At 62.3% G+C, this 23,572-nt stretch overlaps 2 protein-coding genes and 1 long non-coding RNA gene across 4 annotated transcripts in view; 1 reads left to right on the top strand and 2 right to left on the bottom strand.

The window, feature by feature from the left end:
* Nucleotides 1-376: 376 nt before the first annotated feature.
* Nucleotides 377-17,083, top strand: GRIN2C (glutamate ionotropic receptor NMDA type subunit 2C). The gene is made up of 13 exons (XM_036088602.2): nt 377-594; nt 5,316-5,729; nt 7,760-8,358; nt 8,698-8,812; nt 9,759-9,970; nt 10,124-10,289; nt 10,632-10,785; nt 12,178-12,303; nt 12,560-12,789; nt 13,140-13,300; nt 13,834-14,021; nt 14,927-15,159; nt 15,567-17,083. The coding sequence occupies exons 1-13, from the start codon at nt 532-534 to the stop codon at nt 16,665-16,667; spliced, it is 3,762 nt and encodes a 1,253-aa protein (XP_035944495.2). The 5' UTR covers nt 377-531; the 3' UTR covers nt 16,668-17,083.
* Nucleotides 9,807-12,583, bottom strand: LOC144380890 (uncharacterized). Its single transcript, XR_013445198.1, has 3 exons — nt 10,673-12,583; nt 10,365-10,498; nt 9,807-10,226 (listed from the first exon to the last, which is right to left on the bottom strand). It is a non-coding gene; the product is annotated as an uncharacterized LOC144380890 (long non-coding RNA).
* Nucleotides 17,084-19,568: 2,485 nt separating the features above from the next.
* Nucleotides 19,569-23,572, bottom strand: part of SLC38A12 (solute carrier family 38 member 12) — a 54,775-nt gene continuing 50,771 nt past the window's right edge. For both annotated transcript variants that reach the window (XM_036088605.2, XM_036088606.2), the window contains exon 10: nt 19,569-23,550. In XM_036088605.2, coding sequence (XP_035944498.1) covers nt 22,790-23,550 — 761 coding nt within the window. In that variant the 3' untranslated portion in view covers nt 19,569-22,789. The remainder of the gene's footprint in view (nt 23,551-23,572) is intronic.

The following is a 23,572-nucleotide window of genomic DNA, read 5'->3' as shown; positions in this document are numbered from 1 at the left end:
TCACTTCAGAGACTGAGGAGTCCCCGGAATTAAATGGCCCAAGGTCACACAGCTAGTGAGCTGTGGGCTCGAACCCGGGCTCCAAGCCGGCTGCTGGTTTCTCCGAGGCAGCACTTGGCCCCGAGGGTCAGGTCTGGGGACACAGTCCTGGCGAAGGGAGAAGGGACCCAGGCGTCCCGCGCGCGGGCGGGCAAGGAGGGGCCTGGAGCGGGCGGCGGGGCGGGCCGGGGCGGGCCGGGGCGGGGCGGAGGCGGCGGGCCCCGGTGGGGCGGGCCCGCGCGGGCGGCGGCGAGCGCTCCGGCACAGCCGGCTGGCGAGCCCTGGGAGCCGGAGGCGCGGCGTGCAGCCCAGCCCGGGACGGAGCCGGGCGCCGAGCGGACTCCGGGAGGGCGCGGGGGCGGGGGCGGGGGCCGGGCCCGCTCAGCCCGCCAGGCCGCACCACCGACCGACACGGGCCCCGCGTTGCCCGGGCTCCGGTGCCCGCCGAGCTAGGACGGAGCGCGCCAGCGCGCGGGGCCGAGGCGCCGGGACATGCAGCGCGCGGGAGGCGGCCGGCGCGGGCTCTCGGCGCGGGCGCAGCGCCCCTTCCCCCCGGTGAGTGGCGGGTGGCGAGCCGGGGACGCCAACTTCGCCGCCAACTTGGGGCTGGGCTCGGGCGCCGCGCGGGCAAGGACGGCGGAGACGGACCCGGGACTCCCGGGGACAGTCTGGCCGGCGCCGGGAGCCCGAGGAGGGGGCGGCCGGGGACTCGGGACCCTCGGGGACCGGGCCTGGGGTTCGGACCCGGGCGGGCGGAGGGGAGGCGAGGCAGGGAGGCCGAGGTGACAGGCGCGCGGCGGACGCGAGGGAAGGACGCGGGTGAGGCGCCCGAGACGTTCGTCTCCCGGGTCGCCGAGCCCTCCAGCTCCTCCTTCGCTGGGCGTCCGGCGCCGCGGGGGAGGGGGCGGTGCGGGGACGCGGGAGTCTGGGCCGCCGGCCCCCGCAACTGTTGCTGCTGGAAGCCGCTGGGGCGGGGAGCTGGGCCAGGAGCGGGGGCCGCCACTGCGCGAAGGGGGCCGGAGAGGGCCCGGGCAGAGAGGACGGAAGGGGGCTGTCGGTGGCTCCGGGAGCTCGGGCCCCCGCCTCCCGGAGGTCTGCTGAGCACCTTTTGCGCGCCTCTCCCTTGTCACCCCCGTCCCTTCACACGCTGCGAGTCCCCCCAGATCCTTATCCCACCCCCCACCCCCAGGTCTCCTTCTTCCGCTCCTCTGCCCCGCATAACGTTCCCTCCTCTGACCTCAGGGAATCAGCGCGGGCTTCACGGGGTGGTGGGGACCCCGGGCTCCGAGGGCGCAAAGGCGCAAAAGGAAGGCTGGACGAAGAGGCCCATGGGGGAACCGTGAGGCCCGGAGCGCTGGGCCCTGGCTGTCGCACCAGCGGGTTGCTCGGGTCTCCCGGGGCTTCGACAAGGATCCCCGACGGCGGGGAAGGGAAGCCCGGAGCCTCCTGCTGCGGAAGGCGTTTCGTGCCCAGGCCCAGGAGGGCAGGGCCAGGGGCTTGTGAAGGCAAGGAATCAAGCAGCCAGAAAATTCCCAAGGGTGCGCCCCACGACCCAAAGGAAGGTCCTGCTGGGTGAGCGAAGCGGGGATCCCAGCCGGGCTCCTGACACGGGCACTACCCTGGTTCCCAGTCCTGCCCCCCCCCCGGCGGGACTTCTGGCTCGGTCCCCCGGCCCTCCCGTGGTGGTACCGCCCTCGCTCGGTCTCCGACCCAGGGCCACAGGGAAATCGAGGAAGGCTCATGTGCTCTGTCTTGTACCCCGTCTAGTTTCTGGCTGCGCCAGTCGGTTTCAAGTCTGCTCCTTAACTCCGTCGTACTAAGAATTTGGATAGGAGCGTGAAGGGGACCCGGTAGATTGCAAACCAGATTTCTGGGTTCGCCCCAAGCCCTGGTATCCCGCCCACAGCCCCGCCTGCCAGGCGAGCTCTCCCCTCCCACCCCGCAACCTGCGGGGCTTGCGGGGAGTGGGGGTGGGGGACCTAGGAGCCGGGGACGCCTGCAGGGAGGGGGTGGGGTGTAGCAGCGCGGCGGGGGGGTGGGGGGGCGGACGTGGTGCCCAGTTTGGCCGCCAGGAGGCGTGGCACGGGTCCAGGAGCCCGGAGTCGCCGCCGCCGCCGCATCGCGAGTGTCCTTGAGCCGCGGGTGACGGTGGCTCTCGCCGCTCGCGCCCCGTCCTCCCGCGGGGGGAGCCTGATGCCACGTTCCCTATGAATTATTTATCGCCGGCCTAAAAATACCCCGAACTTCACAGCCCGAGTGTAAGAGATTCCTGCCAAGGGGAGGGGGCGGGGCGCCCCCCGGGGGGCCGGGACGGAATCAGCGGGGAGGGGGAGAGTTAATCGTGGAGGGAGACTTTGGTGCCCGCGCCAGTGGAAGCGAGATGCAGGGGCAGTCTTCTCCCCTGACGCCTGGGTTCGGATTTTAGCTCAGCAAAAGTCAAGGAGGGAAGGAAACCCGACGGCAAAGTAGAGGCCGCTTACCAAAGGGCAGTGGATACGACGGGCAGAGCAGCTCGGGTCCCTCTGCTCCCCCGAAGCAGCGCAGTTGTGGGTGGGGCCCCTTCCTGGGGCCAAAGCTCCTGGCCTGGGAGAGGGGGGAGCCATCAGGGTCTGGGGTGTGAGTGTGCATGTGTGCACATCCGTGTGGGGGGAGTTTGCCTGGAAATGGGGGAGGGGGGCTCGGGGGCGGCAAGAAGAGCCGTAAACACATGCAAGTGCTCAGGGAGCTCAAGGTGATGCCGAAGGTTTCAGAGGATTGACCATCGCGATGGTCCCCTGGGCCTTTATGGGGTCCCAGTGTTCATTAACTTAGCCGGTTAGTGACAGGTGGGAGACCGTGAGAGAGTGAGGCTCCTAAGAAAAAGTCAGGTATGTGGCAGGGGCATCATTGAGTGGGCAAATACCTGCCAATCAGTGAAGTGGCCTAGCAGAGAGCTTCCCAACCCAGGGGTGGGAGGGAGGTAAGGTAGGAGGAAGGAGGTGGCCTACAGCCCCACCCAGACCCTATATCTTCTCACTGCACGTGTCCAGAGCCTGGGGGAACTAGGGCAGGTGCCCAGTGGGAGAGGGATTTAGGTTGGGCTCTGAAAATTCTGGAATTTTGTTGTGTAGACAAGAGAGAGGCTGTGGGAAGAGGACGTTCCAGCCTAAGGGAACAACAGAGCAGAGCCCTGGAGATGAGAACAGGGAGGGGCTGTCTGGCTAACAGACTGGCAGGAGTGTGGGCTCTATGGAGGGGAGACAATGGGTTGGTGTTGGGTGTGTGGGGCCCTAGTCATGGGACCGAGGTGTCTGGACTTCATCTGTGGGCACCAGGGAGCAGCTGTGTTGTGTGAGGAGGGGTGCAGCGCCCAGAAAAACGTTTCAGATCAGTGGGGCGGGGGGGGGAGTGAGGTGGATGGGAGGTGGAGAGGTTTGGGGGGCCAGGGCTGGGGGTACGACCCTCCTGCCTTGTGGGGGAGGCTGGAGGTCATGTGGTGATAAGACTCTGGGGTCTGAATCTCTTTGAATCTGCCCTTGGCCATTGGAAGCTCAGAGAGACTTGCCTGATGGGACCCCTCCCTCCGGAGGTATTCTGTGATCACTTCAGGTGAGAGCCACCACCTGCCTCGACTTCCTGTCCTTCTCAACCCCAATCCCAGAGGACACCTTCCCATCGAGGGAGTCTCTGGGGGTAGTGCCCCCCTGGAGTTGGGGGAGGGCCTGAGTCCTACATCTAGAGTCATGTTGTCCTAAAGAAGCAACGTGAGTGCGGCGGGTGTCATTGTAAATTTTCAGTGGCAACATTAGAAAAAGTAAAAGGAAACAGGTGAAATTAGTTCTAGCGGTTTATTTTGTTTAACTCAGTGTATGGAAAATACTACTTCAACATGTCATCAATATAAAGAATATTCCTGAGATAGTTTACATTCTTTTTCTCACACTCAGTCTTCCATATCCAGCCTGTATTTGACACTGACCTCGGACCTCAGTTTCCGGTGCCCAAAGTCACCTGTTCTGGGCGGCACAGACGTGGAACTCAGCGCTGCGAGGCAGAGATGGAGCCTTGGGGCTGCCCGTGGGGGGGCGGGGCAGGGAACTTACTGGGCCTGGGCTGTGTGCCCAGAGATGGGCACAGAAAGGCCTGGGAAAGGGAGAAGCAAGCACGGCAGTGCCCTTTGCAGGTGTCACTTGAGGTCCCTGATTGGTGGTAGCTGCGGTCCTGTGGCCCTGACAAAAATGCTATCTTCTCAGCCTAAATTAAACTGGGTTCACCCTCGTCACCCTTTGTCTCTCCCCCATTCAGAAGTTTTGCTGGGGATATGATGAAGATGGAGAAGGTGGCGTAGGAGTGGACGATGGCGGCTGGGAGGGAGCGCTGCCTCAGTGAGCACCACTCACTGGCTTGGCTCTTGGTTCTGATCCAAAGCAATGATGTTTATTTGCAGGGATGCACATCACGCCCTTGGGTTAGGTCAGAAAAACCTTGCACACCGACGATGGCCTGGGGAAGCAGCTCATGTGGAAGACACCCCAGGGTTTCAGGAGACCCTGAGCCCTGACCAAGTTGGCGGTGTCACACTCCTGTGGAATGGTTGCTACTAGTTGAGGCCACAGGGGAAGGGTGGGGACGTCTGGTGCCCAGGAGGAGGGGGCTCTGTGCCAGGCAGGGCCACACAGAGCAGGGCCCTCGGGGCTGTTAGGCTCAGTTTAGGATGGAGAATATGGAGGCAGGGCAGAAAGTGTCACAGAAGCTACTCTCCGTCCCCTGGATGTGGGGCTGTCACCCGTAAGATGAGGGCTGATAGCAGTGGGCAACCTCCTTCCTGCTGCGACGTTGTTCCTGGGATTATCGCAAGAAAACCTAAGTGACTCCCCCAGGATCACACGGCCAGTAAGTGGCAGAGCTGGGACTTGAACTCAGGTCTGTCTGACTCAAAACTATGGACTTGGACACCAGACTAGCATTTTCAGCGTCCCTTTCTACCGGGGCAGAACCCAGACAGATGCGTTTCCAAACGCATGCTGTTCAACAGCAGAATGGAAGTGATGAGCACCTATGGGGACTCACATTCTTCCAGCCCCTGCCCCTCCAGGCTGCCCTGGGGACGCTCAGCTAACCTGTCTCTTTCTCTTTCTCTGTGTCTGGCTGTCTCTCCCTCTCTGCCGTTCTTTGTGGAGGGAGATTTTTCCCTCTTTTCTTTCCCACGGGATGTGTGTCTCTGACTCTGGGTGTTGCTCATCTTTTCTCTTTGTGCTTCTGTCTCCCTCCCTGTACCTATCCCGATCTCTCTTCAGGACCCTCCGGTGGACATGGGTGGCGCCCTGGGGCCGGCCCTCCTGCTCACCTCACTCCTCGGCGCCTGGGCAGGGCTGGGCCCGGGGCAGGGTGAGCAAGCCATGACGGTGGCCGTGGTGTTTGGCAGCTTGGGGCCACCGCAGGCCCAAGTTCGTACCCGCCTCACCTCCCAGAGCTTCATGGACCTGCCTCTGGAAATCCAGCCGCTCACCGTGGGGGTCAACAACACCAATCCCAGCAGCCTCCTCACCCAGATCTGCGGGCTCCTAGGTGCGGCCCGCGTCCACGGCATTGTCTTTGAGGACAACGTGGGCACCGAGGCCGTGGCCCAGATCCTGGACTTCATCTCCTTCCAGACCCACGTGCCTATTGTCAGCATCAGTGGGGGCTCTGCTGTGGTCCTCACCCCCAAGGTGCCTGTCCAAACTCATGTCCTCTCATCCCTTGGGCTGGGAGCCAGGCTGCCCAGGGAGAGACTTAGGTTCTGGGCAACTGGGATTGGGTGGGATCAGCAGGGAGGTGGGGGCTGAGGGTGGGACATGGGCAAGGCGGGGAGAAGGCTGTGGGAAGGATGTTCCCATGTTCTAGAAGATAAACTTTCCGGGCTGCTTTCACATTGTGTCTGGATGAGGGGGTGTGGGTGGCAAGCTCACCTCTAGCTTTGGTGGGCAACCCTGGTCCACCTTCTCTCTGTTTCTCTGGCCTTCTTCGGTCAAGCTCCAGACCCAGTGGCAGAGGGCCAGGCTGGGCAGAGAACCTGATGCAGTTAACCTGCAGGGAGACCATCCAGTGGCAGGTCACTGTCCCAGGCATGGGGGTGGCATGCCCTCACAGAGTTTGCATCCTGTGGTGAGAAAGTTCTAAACACACATTTGTCTGCAGTCTCAGCTGGGATAAGTGTTCTGAAGGAAAAACACAGGATGCCAGGAGGGTCTAAGAAGGCCCCCATTTGGGTAGGAGGTCGATCAGAGAAAGTCTCTTAAGAAATCATATCGAAGATCTGGAGGATGAGGGAGAGTTGGCAAGTTGTGTGTGTTGGGGGGGGGGGAGGGAGGGGACAGTATTCCAGCCAGAGGCATCAGGTGGTGTGAAGGCAGCCAGGTGGAAGGAGCCGGGAGTTCTTGAGAGAAGGCTGGAGAGGAAGGTGAGATCCTGAGCACATAGGAAGATATTTAGGTTTTATCCTAAGTAATTGGGGGGCACAAGAAGGTGTTGAGGGGAGAGACCGATCTGGTTTGCCTTTCTTTATTTTTTATTTCTTTATTTTTTATTATGGAGAAATTTGAGCATACATAGAAGTAGAAGAGTATAATGGCCCCATGTACCATCCACCCCCGACCAACACCGCCCCATCCTTATGTCCACCCACGTCCCCCTCTTCTGTGTCATTTTGAGGCAAAGCCCTATCGTCCCATCCGGAAATACTTCTCCATAATAGATAAGGGCTTCAAAACCAAACCACCATCCATTATCACATCTAAAAAACACAATTCCTTAACATCATCAAATATCCAGGCAGTATTCAAATTTCCCCATTGTTTCATAAACATTATAAATGCATATTTTTAAATGTGTTTGCTTGATCAAGAAACAAATCAGGTTTCCGCATAGTGATTGGCTGCTGTATCTTCTGAGCCTCAATCTCTAGGATCCTGCTCCATCTCTCTCTTTTTCTTGCAATTTGTTTGTTGAAGGAACTGGGTTACTTGTCCTTTAGGGTTGTCCCGGATTCGTTTTTTAAAAAGACTGGGACAGTCGCAGTGTGGTGAAATGTTGGGGGCCTGCAGGGGCAGCAGGGAGCCCACAGTTAGGAGGGGACTGTGCTAGCCCAGGCGCCAGCAGGCAGTGCCCTCTGCATTTGTGATGTGGAGGCGGTGGAGAGGAGGAACTTTCTCCTCGCCAGGGCTCCGTGGAGGATGCTGTTTTCCCTGTTATCTTTGGGCCCGACAGTAACCCTCAGCATGGTGGTTCTCTACCTTAACAAGGCTTTAGAAAAATACAGACGCCCAGGGTCCCATCTCTGAGATTCTGAGTCAGTTGGTCTGAGGCAGCGCTTCCCAAACTGGGGGGCTCAAGAATTACCTGAAGAGCTTGTTAAAATACAGATTCATGGGCGCCATCCTCAGATTCTGATCCAAGAGGTGTGCGACGCGCCTGAGAATGTGCATTTCCAACAAGCTCCGCGGGGGCGGCTGATGCTGCTAGGCTTTGATCCAGCGTTGCTCCGGTGGGGGCCCGCTTGAGTAGTTTTAAAAGCCCTCCAGGTGATTCTAATGGGCAGCAGGGGTTAGGAACCACGTCAGGGGCTGGAGGCAGGTGTTGCCGCACAGGGGCTCGCGGGGCGCGCGGCATCTTCATCGGGGGACTGCGGGAGGGAGCAGAAGTTGGGGCGGGGCGCGCCGCCCCAGCCCCGACTCAGGCCCCGCCCCCGCCCCGCCCCCAGGAGCCGGGCTCCGCCTTCCTGCAGCTGGGCGTGTCCCTGGAGCAGCAGCTGCAGGTGCTGTTCAAGGTGCTGGAGGAGTACGACTGGAGCGCGTTCGCCGTGATCACCAGCCTGCACCCGGGGCACGCGCTCTTCCTGGACGGGGTGCGCGCCGTCGCCGACGCCAGCTACCTGAGCTGGCGGCTGCTGGACGTGCTCACGCTGGAGCTGGGCCCGGGCGGGCAGCGCGCGCACATCCAGCGCCTGCTGCGCCAGGTGGACGCCCCGGTGCTGGTGGCCTACTGCTCGCGCGAGGAGGCCGAGGTGCTCTTCGCCGAGGCGGCGCAGGCCGGTCTGGTGGGGCCCGGACACGTGTGGCTGGTGCCCAGCCTGGCGCTGGGCAGCACCGACACGCCCCCCGCCGCCTTCCCCGTGGGCCTCATCAGCGTCGTCACCGAGAGCTGGCGCCTCAGCCTCCGCCAGAAGGTCCGCGACGGCGTGGCCATCCTGGCCCTGGGCGCCCACGGCTATCAGCGGCAGCACGGTGCCCTGCCCTCCCCGGCTGGGGACTGCCGTGGCCACCCCGGGCCTGTCAGCCCTGCCCGGGAGGCCTTCTACAGGTGGGCACCTGCCCAGGGCATGGGAGGGGGGCAGGGCGCTTCAGCGGACCTGGGCTGCAGTGAGCTTGGGCTCGCTGGCCACACCTCCCACCAGCTGTGTGCCTGGGGCCAAGTTACCTCACCTCTCTGAGCTTGGGCTCCTCAACTGAAAAAAAAAAGCCGGTGTGAGGGTGTGTTGAGGATTGTGGAGGGGGTGTGTCAATACAGGGAAGGAGAACAATAAGGGCACAGTCAGTGCTACCTGGTGGTGGTGATGGGGGTGAGGTAGAAGGTGGGGGAGGGGGCCTCTGGTCCTGGGCAGGGCTGGGGGGACACCCTGGTTTCTCTCCCCCACCGCAGGCACCTACTGAATGTCACCTGGGAGGGCCGAGACTTCTCCTTCAGCCCTGGTGGGTACCTGGTCCAGCCCACCATGGTTGTGATCGCCCTCAACCGTCACCGCCTCTGGGAGATGGTGAGAAGGGGGTGAGCCCAGGGTTCCTCGGTATCCTCTCATTTTGTCCCCAGCCCCTCTTGTCCCACAGCTGAGCAGAGGGTCCCTTCTGTCCTTCATCCAGCCCCTCATCCTTCAGGTCTCAGCTGAAGCATCTGCACTGCACCAGGGTGGGTGAAGCACCTCGGCTCAGGGCTCCCATGGCACCCTAGCCCCCCACCACGATAGAACTTGTCAAGCACTCCTCACAGAGTCCTGCCCCTGGGGGACTCACCCACAGTTATGCTGGCCAGACGGACATGTAAACATATAGAATTTGGGGAGATCAGTGCTTGAGGAGAGATACGTGCAAAGCATCATGGGGACACAGAGAAGGGCCGGAAATCAGTTCTGTCTTCAAAGGAGGGAACTGGGGAAGGATTCACAGAAGTTGGGACATTTGGGCTGCACTGTGGAGGGCTGAGTAGGAGCCCATCAGGAAGGGATACTAGCCTGGTTTAGACAGAGGGGCAGAGGGTTTGAGGCATTTTTAAGTGATGTGTTTGGGGTGCAGAGGCTGAGGAGGAAGAGTGGGGTGAGGGGGGTAAGGTGGACCTGAGTGGGGAAGGCCTTGAGTACTGGGTGAAGAACTTTATACTGAGGTCAGGGTGGGGGGTGGGGTGGGCAGTGTGGTGAGACCGGCTCAGGTCTGGGCTCGAGCACGATGCGGTGGGCCAGCAGCGGTTTGGAGGCTAGATCAGTAAAGCGCAGGGACCAGAGGCTGGGAGGGGGCTGCAGGGAGCCCTCCCTTCTGGTCCATGCCCAGTCCCTTGCCCCGACTCTCCTGCTCCCCAAATGCTCCTGCCCCAGATGTCCCTAGGTTAGGGAGGGGGATTCTTGGGCCTGGCAGCCCCCGCCGGAGGCCCCACCTAGAGGGTGGGGGGATTTGGGCTGGGGGTCCCTGGCTGAAGCTGGTCGCCCTTTGCAGGTGGGGCGCTGGGACCACGGCGTCCTCCACATGAAGTACCCGGTGTGGCCTCGCTATGGTGCGTCTCTACAGCCTGTTATGGACAGCCGGCACGTGACGGTGGCCACGCTCGAAGAGCGGCCCTTTGTCATCGTGGAGAGCCCCGACCCTGGCACGGGCGGCTGTGTGCCCAACACCGTGCCTTGCCGCAGGCAGAACAACCACACCTTCAGGTCCGCGAGAACACGTGCGAAGGCCCCGAGTGAGCTGTGTGCTGCCCCTCGATGGCAGGCGGGTGTGGCTTGTGCTTGGGCGGGGGGGTGGGGGCCACCTGCTAAACGGGGAGAAGCTGCCGGCTCTGACTCCTGGTGGTCTCTTGGTGGCAGCAGCGGTGACACAGCCCCCTACACCAAGCTTTGCTGTAAGGGCTTCTGCATTGACATCCTCAAGAAGCTGGCCAAGGTGGTCAAGTTCTCCTATGACCTGTACCTGGTGACCAATGGCAAGCATGGCAAGAGGGTTCGGGGCGTGTGGAACGGCATGATCGGGGAGGTAGGCCCGCCCCCAAGGTCCTCCTGAGCCCACCCCCCTGCCCGCTGGCCACCCCAGGCCCCACACATCGCTCACCACCCCTCGATGTTCCTGTGCTGGGGTCAGTCGGGGCGGGGCCTGGGCCCAGCTCCTGAGGCTCTCCCAGCTGGCAGGGAAGATGGGCTGTCACCAGTAATGCTCCCTGGGCTGGTCAGGACTGCAGTGGAGCTCTAAGGACCCCAGATAGGAACAGCCGACTCAGCCAGCCGGGGGGTGCCGGAAGGGTGGCCGGGGGCGGCTGGGGAGGGTGCTCCAGCCGGTGGGATGCCTCCTCCAACCCGGGCCTGGCCCCCGTGGCCCCAGGTCTACTACAAGCGGGCAGACATGGCCATCGGCTCCCTCACCATCAACGAGGAGCGCTCCGAGATTGTGGACTTCTCTGTGCCCTTCGTGGAGACGGGCATCAGCGTGATGGTGGCACGTAGCAACGGCACCGTCTCCCCATCGGCCTTCCTGGGTGCGGCTCGGGGTGGGCAGGGAGGGCTCCAGGGTCTGAGGGGCATGCTTGGAAACAGGGAGTTTGCGGTGGGCCTCAGAGGGCCAGCCCGGCAGCCGCGGGTGCCTTGGAGGTTGGCCGGAGGCCTGAGCTGCAGGAGGGTAGGACGGAGAGGGAAGAGGTGAAGCCCAGGTTCCATTCTGAGCCCGAGTGTTGGGTGAGGAGGGTGGAGGGGCCATGTGGGGGCAGGAAAGCTGGGAAGGCAGGCTGACTTTAGGAGATGCCTGGTAGGCTAGGACGCGCTAGGGGGGAAGCTTCCCAGGGATTTGGGGGAGCTGACCCAGAGAGCGGGAAGTGAGGCTAGCTCGTGACCTGATGGGAATTCAGCATTTGTAGGGCAGCCCCTTTGTGCCAAGCCTCACACTAGCTGCTGGGGATATGGCCATAGTCCTGGGTGTCACCAAGCGCCCTGTCAGGAGGTCAGTGGGACTTGCAGTGTGAGGTTTACAGAGAGCCATGAGAACAGGCCACCCTCAGCCAGGAGCAGAGGAGAGAATCCCCTTCCTGCTGTGTGGCCTTGAGCAAGTCACCAAACCTCTCTGAACAGGGTTCCTCAGCCACGCGTAGAAGACAACAGACCCCCACCCCGCAGGATGGGCATTGCTTCAGGGGACCCGTGCTTCCTGCAGTGATGCCTCCTTGCTCAGGGAGACTGAAACCATTGGGCAGACTGGTCAGAGCAGCTTAGTTGGTCTCCCCAGCTCCTGGGGCTCCCGGGCCCTGTCAGTACGATCCAAAGTGAGACTTGATCTCAGAGACCCTGATTCCAGGCAGAACAAGCAGCTCGTCCACGTCCGTGCTGGGCCAGGCAGGGCACTTCCAGAACAGGAGTGTGGTTGGCAGTGCTGGCAGGGGAGGGAGGAGAGGGAAGGAGAAGATGCCTTGGGCAAGCTGCCCTGGCTCTGTGGAATCTGGCCAGATGGGGGGGAGGAGGAGGAGGATGGGAGATGGAGCAGGTTGCAGGCCTTGCAGGCTGGGGAAAGGGACAGGGAGGGGAGAGCCCAATGGGTGTAAAGTCTCTTTCTGTGGAAGAAAGCTGTGGGTGGGACAGGGATCCAGGGGAGATGTGCAGTCAAAGGGAAGTTTCCTCGGGTGGGGTGATGGGATCTTGTCCCAGGGCAGAGGGGGCAGGGAAACCAAGAATCCCGGAGAGCATGACCTCCCTGGGGGGTGGGGGTGAGGGTTCTCTCCTGGGGCTCTGCTGCTCTGACAGTCAGAGACCCCTTGGCTCAGTCCTCCTGCCTGCTGGGCCCCACCCTGACCAAGTGGACGCCCCTGCCTGCACCCAGCGCTCTGGGCTGTGGGTGCGAGGGATGGTAGTGAGTCCTCTGAGCTGCCTCCCTCTGTTCCCAGAGCCCTACAGCCCTTCGGTGTGGGTGATGATGTTTGTCATGTGTCTCACTGTGGTGGCCATCACGGTCTTCATGTTTGAGTACTTCAGCCCTGTCAGCTACGACCAGAACCTCACCAGCGGCAAGAGTAAGCTCTCAGCTGGGCCTGGGAGGAGGGAGCATGGGGAGTGGGGGGGGCGGGGCTCAGGGCCTCAGGGACCCTGCAGAGCAGGCTGGATCCTGGGGGAGGTCTCTGGCTTGCGGACAACCAGCAGGGGCCAATCAGGTACATGAGAGAGAGAGAAACAAGGTGGGCTGGCTTGCCCTGGAGTGGGGATGGCTGGGGCCCCGCCCAGGACAGAGTGAAGAACTGGGTCCCTCTGTGCCCACCCTCTCACTCCCAGAGTCTGGGGGCCCATCCTTCACCATCGGCAAGTCTGTGTGGCTGCTGTGGGCGCTGGTCTTCAACAACTCGGTGCCCATCGAGAACCCCCGAGGCACCACCAGCAAGATCATGGTCCTAGTCTGGGCCTTCTTTGCCGTCATCTTCCTCGCCAGCTACACCGCTAACCTGGCCGCCTTCATGATCCAGGAGCAGTACATCGACACTGTGTCTGGCCTCAGTGATAAGAAGGTCCTGGGGCCGCAGCCAGCAGAGGGCAGGGGGGCCAAGAGCAGGGGCAGGCCTGTGGGACCCAGGAGGGGAATTTGAAATGGAGCAGGGAGCAGGAGGGAGCTGGGGAGCCTGGTGAGGAGAGGCTGGGACCTGGGGTGAGGGGGCGGAGGGCTCAGGTCCACCGACTGAGTGGCCTTGGATAAGTCTCTTCCTGACCTGGCTTCAATGTCACCATTTGTAAAACACAGGAGTGGCCTGGACAGTCTCTCGGGCTCCTGTGCCCTGGGCCCGGGGGACGGGCTCGGGGAGTGTTGGTGCCTGCAAGGCTGGACGGAGGGTGATGAATGGCGCCTGTCCTCTGCCCACAGTTTCAGCGGCCTCAAGATCAGTACCCACCCTTCCGCTTTGGCACGGTGCCCAATGGCAGCACAGAGCGCAACATCCGCAGCAACTACCGAGACATGCACACCCACATGGTCAAGTTCAACCAGCGCTCGGTGGAAGATGCGCTCACCAGCCTCAAGATGGGGTGGGTCCTCAGCTCTGCACCCACCCTCTGACTTCTCTACCCACATGCCTCCCTGATGACCAGCCTCAGCTCTGGCCCTTCCTGAGAGAAGCAAGGTGGGGACATTGAGGCTGGGGTGTCCTGTAGGACTCCTGGGGAAGGGGGTAAGGAGGTCTTGGGACAGAGTAAACTTTCAAGCAAAACTAGATGCCCACCATGGGGCCCAGAGATGCCGCTGAGGTCTTGACCAGGGTTCAGCCTTGGCCCGAGGTGGTGGTTGTGACTTTCCTAGGGTCCTAGGGGCATGGAGGGGCTGGGCAGAGAGGGCGCGTCCTCTGGGGGTGGAGAGTTCCCTGGTCTCTCTGAGAGGAGGGTAGGTGGGGTCCCCGAGCTATGCAAAGGGCTCTTCTCTGTATCCGGGACCCAGGAGAACCAGAGAAGGCTCTGCCCAGCCATCCCTCCTGGTCAGTGCTCAGCAGGCTCATATGGCCCAGATCCCTGTCAGGCCCCAGGTTTGGTGTCCCCACCTCACATGACCCCTGGCCTGTCCCCAGGAAGCTGGACGCCTTCATCTATGATGCTGCTGTCCTCAACTACATGGCGGGCAAGGATGAGGGCTGCAAGCTGGTCACCATCGGCTCTGGCAAGGTCTTTGCCACCACTGGCTATGGCATCGCCATGCAGAAGGACTCCCACTGGAAGCGGGCCATAGACTTGGCGCTCCTGCAGTTCCTGGGGGACGGTGGGTGCTGCTGCTGGGGGCTGGAGGCCCAGGGTCGGCCATGGAAGCTGAGGTGGGGACAGCTGCCTGATGGCTGGTCAGCATCTCCATTACTGTTCTCTGAGTCCCAGGGCCCGTGGGCAGGAAGAGGTCTCTGGGAGTGAGAGCTGGGCCCATGGGTGGGGGTATTTGGAGGGACAGCATGAAGACCTGGGGAAGAGGTGGGCTTGCCAGGACTACACGGGAGTCCCTGAAGGGCAGGAAGACAGGAGGAAGCTCAGGCCACACGGTGGAGCTTGGGGGGAGGCTCAGATCCTCTCTTTTTTCTCTAGACCCCTGTCCCAACCACTTCCATCTTGAGATCACCTAGGGTAGTGCCAAGGGCCTGCCCAGTCCCAGAGCCGGGGGCCCAGGCTTGCCTTGGTACCAGCGGCTCACATGTGTAAGCAGTCCCGCTGAACCTGCCCCCAAACCCAGAGGCTTCAGCGCAGTAAGATAAAACTGTGATTTTCCATCAGTACTACAGAATGAGAATGATAGCAATGAAGGTGCTGTGGTGTCCTCGGGGGCCTAGGCCTTTTGTCTCTGTGTGCCCAGCTCCGTGCCTGGCATGGAGATGCCCCATAAGTTTGGCCCCAATGTGAATGATAACGTCAACCCAGCCAGCGAGCTTTTCCTGGGCATGTGGGCGGTGGGCACGTCAAAGGCTGGCCTCGCCTACCCCAGCCCCCGCCTCTGCTTTTCTTTCTTCCTGCTCATTGACACCCCTACCCCCCAATCCTGCCCCCGCTGGGCTAGATCCCTGTGTGGTCCTGCAAGGGGGTGGGACCCTGGCTCCAGACCCCTCCTTGCTCCAGGTTTGGGTGAGCATTGGGAGGGTCTTTCCTGAGCCAGTTGTCCCCCCGCCCCGTCCCCACCCTTGCCAGGGGAGACACAGAAGTTGGAGACGGTGTGGCTCTCGGGGATCTGCCAGAATGAGAAGAACGAGGTGATGAGCAGCAAGCTGGACATCGACAACATGGCTGGTGTCTTCTACATGCTGCTCGTGGCAATGGGGCTGGCCCTGCTGGTCTTTGCCTGGGAGCACCTGGTCTACTGGAAACTGCGCCACTCAGTGCCCAACACGTCTCGGTTGGACTTCCTGCTGGCCTTCAGCAGGGTGGGTGGTGCCACCCCGCCCCAGGCAGGCCCCAGCTTTAGGGGCACCAACCCAGATTAAGTCAGAGCTAGCCATGGCCCCATTTACAGATGTAAAAACTGAGGGCCTGCCAGCATCACACAGCAGATGAGAAGCAGAGCCCTTCTGCAGCAGGCGGGGCAGTATCTCGGAGCTAGGCTGACCCGGGTCCAAACCCTCACTGCTATTGACAAGCTGTGTGCCTTTAGAAGAGAACCTCTTGGGCCTCAGACTGCTCCCGGGCAACTGCGCTCTCGGTTAAGGAGGCGCTTAACAAATGCTAGTTGCTTCCTAGGAGTCGGGGACGCCTGGGCTGGTGCTTGGACCGGGAGGTGCGCGGTCCCTGAGACGAGCTGGCCGCTCATGGCTGTCTCCTCCCGGCTGCCCAGGGCATCTACAGCTGCTTCAGCGGGGTGCAGAGCCTGGCCAGCCCCGCGCGGCCGCCCAGCCCGGACCTGACCGCCGGCTCGGCCCAGGCCAGCGTGCTCAAGATGCTGCAGGCCGCACGCGACATGGTGACCACGGCGGGCGTGAGCAGCTCCCTGGACCGCGCCGCGCGCACCATTGAGAGCTGGGGCAGCGGCCGCCGCGCGCCCCCGCCGCCCGCCTGCCCCGGCCCGCGGCCGCACACCCCCCGCCCGTCCCCCGAGCCCAGCCCCACGGGCTGGGGACCGCCGGGCGGGGGCCGCGCCGCGCCGGGGCGCAGGGCCCCGCAGCCCCCGGGCCACCCCCCGACACCCAGGCCGTCGCTGCCCGACGTCTCCCGGGTGTCGGGCTGGTCGGCTCGGGAGGCGCGGCGGCAGGTGCGGGCCGGGCGCGGCGGGCGGCACCTCTGGGCCTCCGAGAGGCGCGCGCTCCCAGAGCGCCCCCTGTCGCCCGAGCGCTGCCACTACAGCTCCTTCCCTCGAGCCGACCGGTCGGGGCGCCCCTTCCTCCCGCTCTTCCCGGAGCCCCCGGAGCCGGAGGACCTGCCGCTACTCGGGCCGGAGCAGCTGGCTTGGCGGGAGGCCCTGCTGCGCGCGGCCTGGGCCCGGGGCCCACACCCGCGCCACGCTTCCCTGCCCAGCTCGGTGGCCGAGGCCTTCGCCGGGTCCAGATCGCTGCCCGCGGGGTGTGGCCGCCTGGCCTGTGGGCGCCTGGCGCAGGTGCCGCCGATGCGGCTGCCGTCCTACTGGGAGGCCTGCCAGGAGGGCGTGTGGGCGGAGGTCCCCGCCTGGCCGCACAGACAGCCCGCCTGCCTGCACGCCCACGCCCACCTGCCGCTTTGCTGGGGGGTTGTCTGCCCCCCTCTGCCCCCCTGTGCCAGCCACAGCCCCTGGCTCACTGGGGCCTGGGGGCCTCCGGGGCACAGGAGCAGGACCCTGGGGCTGAGCACAGGCTACAGGGACAGTGCGGGGCTGGAAGAGGTCAGCAGGGTGGCCTGTGGGACACACGGCTTCCCTGGACCTTGTACCTGGAGGCGGATCTCCAGCTTGGAGTCAGAAGTGTGAGGGGTCAGAGACTCTGGTTCATGGTCAGCTGGATTCTCTGCCTAGCGCTATCAGGGCTAGTGGGGGCAGGTGACTTGCACTTTTCTGGCTTCTGCCTTGAAATCCTGGCTGTGGGCCCCCAGTGACAGATGTCCTCTATGGTCAGTTCGGTGACCTCGGCAGGCTCAAGTCCTGGTGTGGGCTGGGTGGGCTCTTGCTGTCCTCTTATGCCCTTCCCACCTGTTCTGGAGTCACCGGGAGCACTGGGGTCTCCCTGCCCCGCCGTTAGCTAGTTCTTAGTCATGACTGCTGGGCGCCTGGCGTGGGAGCGTGGAGGCTGGAACTCGGGGTTAGGGCAGGGCTGTCCCACTCCTTACTCTCCCTGTCTGGAGTCTCTTCTCGGAGCATCTGGGGCATTAAACAAATCTTTTACAACCCACTGGTCCTGGCTGCCTCATTCTGCATTCCTGGAGGGGGCACACCACAGCCCGTAGGCAATAGGAGCACATTGGGGGTATCCCAGGCAGGGTGTCTGCCTAGAGGAGCAGCTCCCTCTGGGGGAGTATCTGAGAGATGAGGCCGAGGGAGGGCTCTGGGCAGCAGAAGCCACTTGGTATTCAGTGCCGGCTCCTACCCACCCTGGAGCTGGATGCGACAAATGTGCTCAGCATGGGGGCTTGGGTGGTGATGGATGGAGTTCATCCTTCAATCTCCTTGAAAAGAGAGGCTTATGCCAGGGGCTGTGGGTGTCCTGCCTTGCCAGGGGTCCACCTGGGAGCCTGACAGTGTATCAGTGGGAATGGGAGGTCTGCTGGGGGGAGTCTCCTGGGCTCTCCTGGGCCCTGGCTGGCTGTATTCTCTCGGTGGTGAATGTGTGGGGCTCTGAACTGCCTGCCGGCTCTGGAAGTCTGGCAGAGGCAGCGTCTGAGATCAGACATGGCTCAGTCTTGCTGGTGCCAGGGCTCTTCGTGGGGGTCAGAGCCCCAGGTCAGAGAATCTGCCGGATGTCTCAGTCCTTCATTGTCCCTCTGGGCTCCCCACCCCACCTCCTTGCTCTGTCACATGTCATCAGTCCTGGACCATCTAGAAGGCTGGCTCTTGGTGAAGAATTGTCAATGCTTTCCCATCTGTGGTTGTGTTCAGCTCCCACAATGACTCCATACAGCAAGCGAGCCCTCATTCTCCCATTCATTCCACAAACACGGTGTGATTGGTGCCGTCAGACCTTGTCTAAGTGTGCACATGGAAAGCCTGGGGCCTTGCTGTCCTTGGCAAGTTGGGTGAGGCAGGGCAGAAATTACCTCCCTGTAACAGGGAGGAGGCCGGGGAGGGCAGTGGTCGAGGCCGACACCACAGGCAGCCCCTGCCCCGTGCCCTTTCCCACACCGCTCTTGCTGGTTCCCTGTCTCCCAGCACTCCATGACCGCGGGTGGAGGGAGCCCTGAAAACTGAAGTTTTTTGTTTGGTTTTAGGCATGAGAGCAGCTGAAATGGTGGGAGTGGGAGAAACTTTTTTTTTTTTTTTAAGATTTATTTGAGAGAGAGAGCAATTTAGCAGACTCTGCACTGAGTGTGGAGCCTGAGTCCGGGCTTGATCTCATGACCTTGAGATCGTGACCTGAGCCTAAACCAAGAGTCAGACGATTAACCGACTGTGCCACCCAGGCGCCCCTGGAGTGGGGGATGGTTCTAACACTGCTCCTTTCCTGGCTGGAGAGCCAGACTCTGCCAAGAACGGGCGTCCGTTGCAGGCAATGTCACGTCCTTGGCCCTATGGATCTTCACGGATCCAGGTCTCAGCCACAGGTGGTAAATGTGGGTCTGGGTGAGAGCTCGGGGCCAGTGCCCTGGGAGTTGACCTTGACTACAGCCACGGGTGGTGAGAGAGTTAACCGTTGGCTACCAGCCCCTGGACCGGACCCCTCCTGCTCCCTGAATCTGAGCGCAGCTCTGGGTGGAAGGCTACAGCAGGTAAGCTGGGAGGAGTCTTGAGGTCCAGGCTGCTCTCCGCTCACTGCCCAAGATCATTAATAACCAAGAACCGGAAAGATAATTAAAAGCCAAATGTGGAGCTGAGCCTACTGCTGCCTGGCTCCGAGGAGGGGCCAATCCTGCTCTTGGAGCCAGGCTCTTGGCTGCCTCGTTCCTGCTCTAGGAATGTATTCTGGGGAGAAGTGAGCCCCATGGTAAGTGGAGGCAGGGAGGACGCCTCCTACAGGTTCAGAGCTTGCTTGGCCTGGCTCCCCAGCCTCCTGCTCGGAGCCGTGGTGCCCCCTGCACCTCCGGGGGAGGACCAAGGAATGGCCCTGCACTATCGAAGAGGGCAGAAAGCCTGACAGGGGAGAGGAGGGAGCCGTGGCGCCAGGCCAGAGACGATCAATCATCATAAACAAGGGCCTGACTGTGTAGCAAAGAGCAAGCTGAGTCCACCCAGACACCAGACACCTGGATGCTGGCTTTTTCTTTTGGTGGGATACGAGAGGAGGGAGGCCCTGGGCCACCTGTCTCACCCTGCTGCTGCGTGCGTTTCCTCGCCTGGCTTTCCTGGGAGCTCACTGTCCACACCACCGCTTTCCTGGGGCCTGTGAGCAGGCAGGGGGCACAGGGCTTAGCCAAGGGCAGGCATGATGGCCTCGGTCAGGATACCTGGGCTTCAGTCCCGGCTCCAGAACTCTCCAGCTGGGCCCCGGTTTGGCTCTTAAGTTCCCTGGAGCCAGAGAGAGACCACTTTCCCCCCCAAAGCCCTCTAGGCCCTGAAGAATTCAGACCAGTTTCCCGTTTCTGAATTGTAGCCGGCAGTTGCCGCAATTCCGCAGCAGGCTATGAAATCAGCAGGTGCCGGGGACCCAAACCAGGGTCTTCAGTGAGTCCTGGGTCTGTGGCGACAAGCAGTTATGGCTGGCAAGTGATAAGAGAGCCGAGCATCAGTACGTCATAGCTTTATTGAGCACGTTTGTGCCAGGCACTGAGCTCAGGACTTCAGTTCCCACAAGTGGTCGGCGGCGCAGCTACAACTGCTTCCCTGTTACAATGACGGGGACGGGCACGGAGGCTTGCCGTCTGCAAGGGGCAGCTCTGACTCCTTGATCCACGTTCTCAGTCCCTAAGTTAGGCCCAGGTTCATGCGGAAAGCACCCAGCACCATGCCTGGCACATACCAAGCACTCAGGAAGCTATTCTTCCTTTCTCCCACCGACACCGCGAGCCCCAGCCCCGGGCGGGTGTGGGGGAGGTGTGCAGAGCTCTCTCCTGCAGTCCTGGGTCTCGGTTTCAGAAGAGCAGCTTCTCAGTGGCTGTTAGCATGGCCAACTTGGGGTCAGCCCTTCCCGGGAATCGGACGCCACACCAAGACAGGTGGAGACAGGTGTGGTCACACGCCCGAGGGCCGGGCCCTGCCAGGCTCCTCCCCCGGGGCTGGATTCCCCTGAGGTGGGGCGCAGCCCCCATCCTCCACCACTCTGACTTTAGTCTGCCTATTGCCGAGGCTGCTCCCGGCCTCCATGTGGCGAGAACAGCTGTGTCGCTAAGGGCCTGGCAAGGTGCCCGCTGCCCACCTTCCACCACTCAGCAGTGCCTCCCAGCCTGTCACCTGCCATCTGCCCCATCCATAAGACCATAGCCGCCTCTCTGGCCTCAGGTGAGGGAACAGGCAGGAGCCCCTGGACCCAGGGCCCGAGGGATCGCGGACTCCCACCTTGGCCCAGCCTGCCCTTGGGGCCCGTCTGGGTGAAAGGCACCAGGTGGAGGCTGTTGAGTTATGTGCTCCTCCACAGCCACATCTGTACCCAGGCCAGCCCGGCGTGCCGCCTCCTCTGCCCTCCCTGCCAGTGGCCCCGGGGGCCCATCTGTAAAATGGAAATCATGATCCCACTCGCCCACCTCGCCACGCCGATGTAAGCACTTGTGGCCAAGCGTGCCTGACGCACTGGGTGAACAGGCATCATCGGGGGTCTGTCTAGCTCCTGGCGGTCCCCCCCCTTGCTCTAAGCCCCCCTGGCTATCAGTAGAGAGGAAGGCGACCCCATCTGACCTCCAGGTGGTCAGACAGTAGGTGAACGCCGAGGAGCAAAGGAGCCCAGACAGCGGCGGTGGGGAGTACCCTGGCTTACCGACAGTGACGCGGCCACTTAGGGCCGATTCGGTCCCTCCAGGCCTGAGGCTGCCGGGCTCGGAGGCGGGGAATGCAGCCACCGACCGGGCACTGCTGTATGCCTCCAGATTGTCACATAAATCAACCTGGGCTTTATGATGCTAATAAACTCACGTCCAGTATTTGGTTTGGAGCCTGGGGCGGCAGGATGATTTAATTTGCTTTGTCCTTAAGCAAGAGGGGATGTAACTGGAGAAGGGGAAGTACAGATGTTTTGCGTTTTTAGCAAACAGCTGGGCAGCTCCAGGTGGGGCTGGAGCCATGGAGTGCCTGCCCCCTGGGAGCCCTCCCTGCTCTGCCCACCGGGGGCTGGAGCCTCCTGGGAAGAAGTTGCCGTGGCAGATGGGGAAGGGTGGTCTAGTGTTCACATGGATGGAAAATCACAATACCTGGGGACGCACTAAGAAGTGTACAACAGTGAGAATGCAGACCACGGCCAATCACGCATGACCCGGGGTTCTCACGGGCTGTGGCGCCAGGGGCCAGGGTGGGGGGGGGGGGCACTGCCTGTGGACTCCCCAGTTCACACATATCCCAGGTCTTCCTCCCTCTCCCTCCAAGACCACCTTGGGCCCCAGGAGAGCCGGCGTGGTCACTGTCCAAGGTATGAATGCCGCGCCGTGCCGGAGGCTGTGAAGGTTCCTGAATGTGGGCTGAGCAAGGCACTGAAATCAAAAGGGGGGGCTGGTTTGGGGACCTGAAGCCCCACCCCAGACAGGCAGCTCCAGGTCAAGCTGCTCTGGGCTCCAGGACAGGTGGGCCAGGCCCAGGGCTGGGGGGACGCCAGGGAGGGTCAGGAAGGACCCCCAGGTCCTGAAGCAGAAGGCACACTGAAAATGCAGAGTTCACTAGTCACCTGTGTTTCCAAGGAAGGCTGGCCCAGCAGATGCATGCATGCTTGTGACAGGGATGGGGCCACAGAAGAGCTGGTGAGGTGGCTAGAAACTCACCCCTCCTTCCATGAGAATGGTGCCTGGTGCCCCATCTCACTCCACAGCACCCAAGGGTCATGGAGAGCATGTGGCTCAAAAGGGAGCCACCTTTAGTACTCGAGTGGGGACAGCCAAGCCTGCTGCTGCCCCACAGGCCTGACCTCTTAGAAGGTGGGAAGCAGAGCCCCCTCACTGCCACATGCTCAGGGTGCTCCCAAGCCACTGTGATGGTGGCTGGGGGTGGCTCCCTTTCGTGGTCCTTATACAGGAGACCCCACGGGCCCCATGGGGCAGTCAGGAGAGCAGCGGATCCCTTTGAGGGGTCACAGCTCTGGGCTTAAACCGTCCCCTGGGCTGAGTCATCACGGGCTCAGGAGCTCAGGACTGGTGCTGGCACCCACGGCAGGGGCCCTCACAGCGACAGTCCAGGGACCCTGGTGCCGATCAGCACTTCCTGTTCTTGTCATGGGGGCTAGCCAGGCCCTCCCCCAGGAGTGGCACCTGGCCACTCCAGGCCTGAGGGGAAGGTGGGACCTGGCAATCCTGGTGGGGAGGAGGCTTAGGGCCTGGGACTCGCCCTGAGGCAGCAGCTACCCGTGCGGCAGATTCCCCAGACTAGGACGCACGAGGGGCTGGGACAAAGGAGGAGGGGACGTGGCGTCTGGTATGAATAGTGGCAGTGCCAGCCAGCACTGTGTCCCCACCGTGCGGGGGAGGAGGCTGCCCCTGGCGGTTGTCTGCTGGGGCCTGTGCGTAGGGCGGTGGCCAAGCCCGGAGTCTGGGGCAGCTGTGTGCTCAGGCCGTGCCGCTCGGCTGGCCAGGGGCAGCTCCACGCAGGGGAACCCGGGGGGAAAGGTTGCCCAGTGAGTGAGGCACAGTACAGACCGTGCAGAATCCTGGTGGGGGGAGAAGACCCCCGGCCAGAGATGTGGAGGGTCCCCTCCAAGAATCCGGCCTCGCCCACCCCAAGGAACCCTGGGAAGGAGCTAGCTCTTGGCTCTGCAGGTGCGGAGGTGAGCGGGGGCGCCGGAGTGGTCTCTTACCACCAGACACATCCTGCCATCAGACCTTGGTCTCGCTGAGGACGATGTTGGCGGTGACGAAGAAGAAGCAGGAGAAAGCCCAGGACAGCACAAAGCCCACCCAGAAGGTGTGGCGGAAAGGGGACCTATGCTTGTTGACGGTCCCGTGGCCCAAGGTCAACTGGGTGTCCTTGCGGCAGTGGTACACCAGGAAGGCGGGGATGACGTACTGGATGCCTGTGCCTGCGTAGGCCCCCGTGATGCCCACCAGGGACTCCAGGTCATGGGTGCAGAAGGCCACCAGCACCGGGGGCAGCAGGGTGATGGTGGGGAACACCACGCGGTCCACTACCCAGGGGTACGTGCCCCCCTCGCGGTGGAAGAGCGTCTTCCAGTTGTTGCGGAGGGTCACGGCGATGATGGGGAAGTTGGTGCTGATGGTGAAGACGGGGAAGAGGCCCAGGAAGAAGCGCACGGCGGCCACGCTCACGACGTCACAGCGTGCAAAGTTGAGGGTGTACATGTCCATGAGGCTGTCGCCGCGGAAGCAGAAGATGGCGGTGAAGCAGAGGAGGCCATAGAAGGCGAGGATGAGCACGTAGTCCAGGAAGACCAGGCATGTGAGGTGGCGCTTGGAGGACACAGGTGTGACGAGGGAAGGCAGAGAGTGCTGGCACATGAAGGAGTAGACGCACACGCCGAACAGGTTCCGGACCCCGGAGAGGTCAGCCAGGGGCGGGTGCCCCTGCCGGTGCCCGTGCCCGATGCGGACCAGCGCCAGCACGATCATGACGGCGAAGGCTGGAAGACAAGAGGGCAGTCA

The sequence above is a fragment of the Halichoerus grypus genome, chromosome 2 (assembly GCF_964656455.1).
Source record: "Halichoerus grypus chromosome 2, mHalGry1.hap1.1, whole genome shotgun sequence".
NCBI classification, from domain to species: Eukaryota; Metazoa; Chordata; class Mammalia; order Carnivora; family Phocidae; genus Halichoerus; species Halichoerus grypus.
This window is presented reverse-complemented; position numbering and strand designations above follow the sequence as displayed.

Bases quoted from the DNA above. Each gene is read 5' to 3' on its own strand.
- GRIN2C (XM_036088602.2), top strand. From the start codon at position 532: ATGCAGCGCGCGGGAGGCGGCCGGCGCGGGCTCTCGGCGCGGGCGCAG. The intron at 8,813-9,758 runs GTGAGAAGGGGG...CGCCCTTTGCAG, and splicing joins GTCACCGCCTCTGGGAGATG to GTGGGGCGCTGGGACCACGG. The intron at 10,786-12,177 runs GTGCGGCTCGGG...CTCTGTTCCCAG, and splicing joins CTCCCCATCGGCCTTCCTGG to AGCCCTACAGCCCTTCGGTG.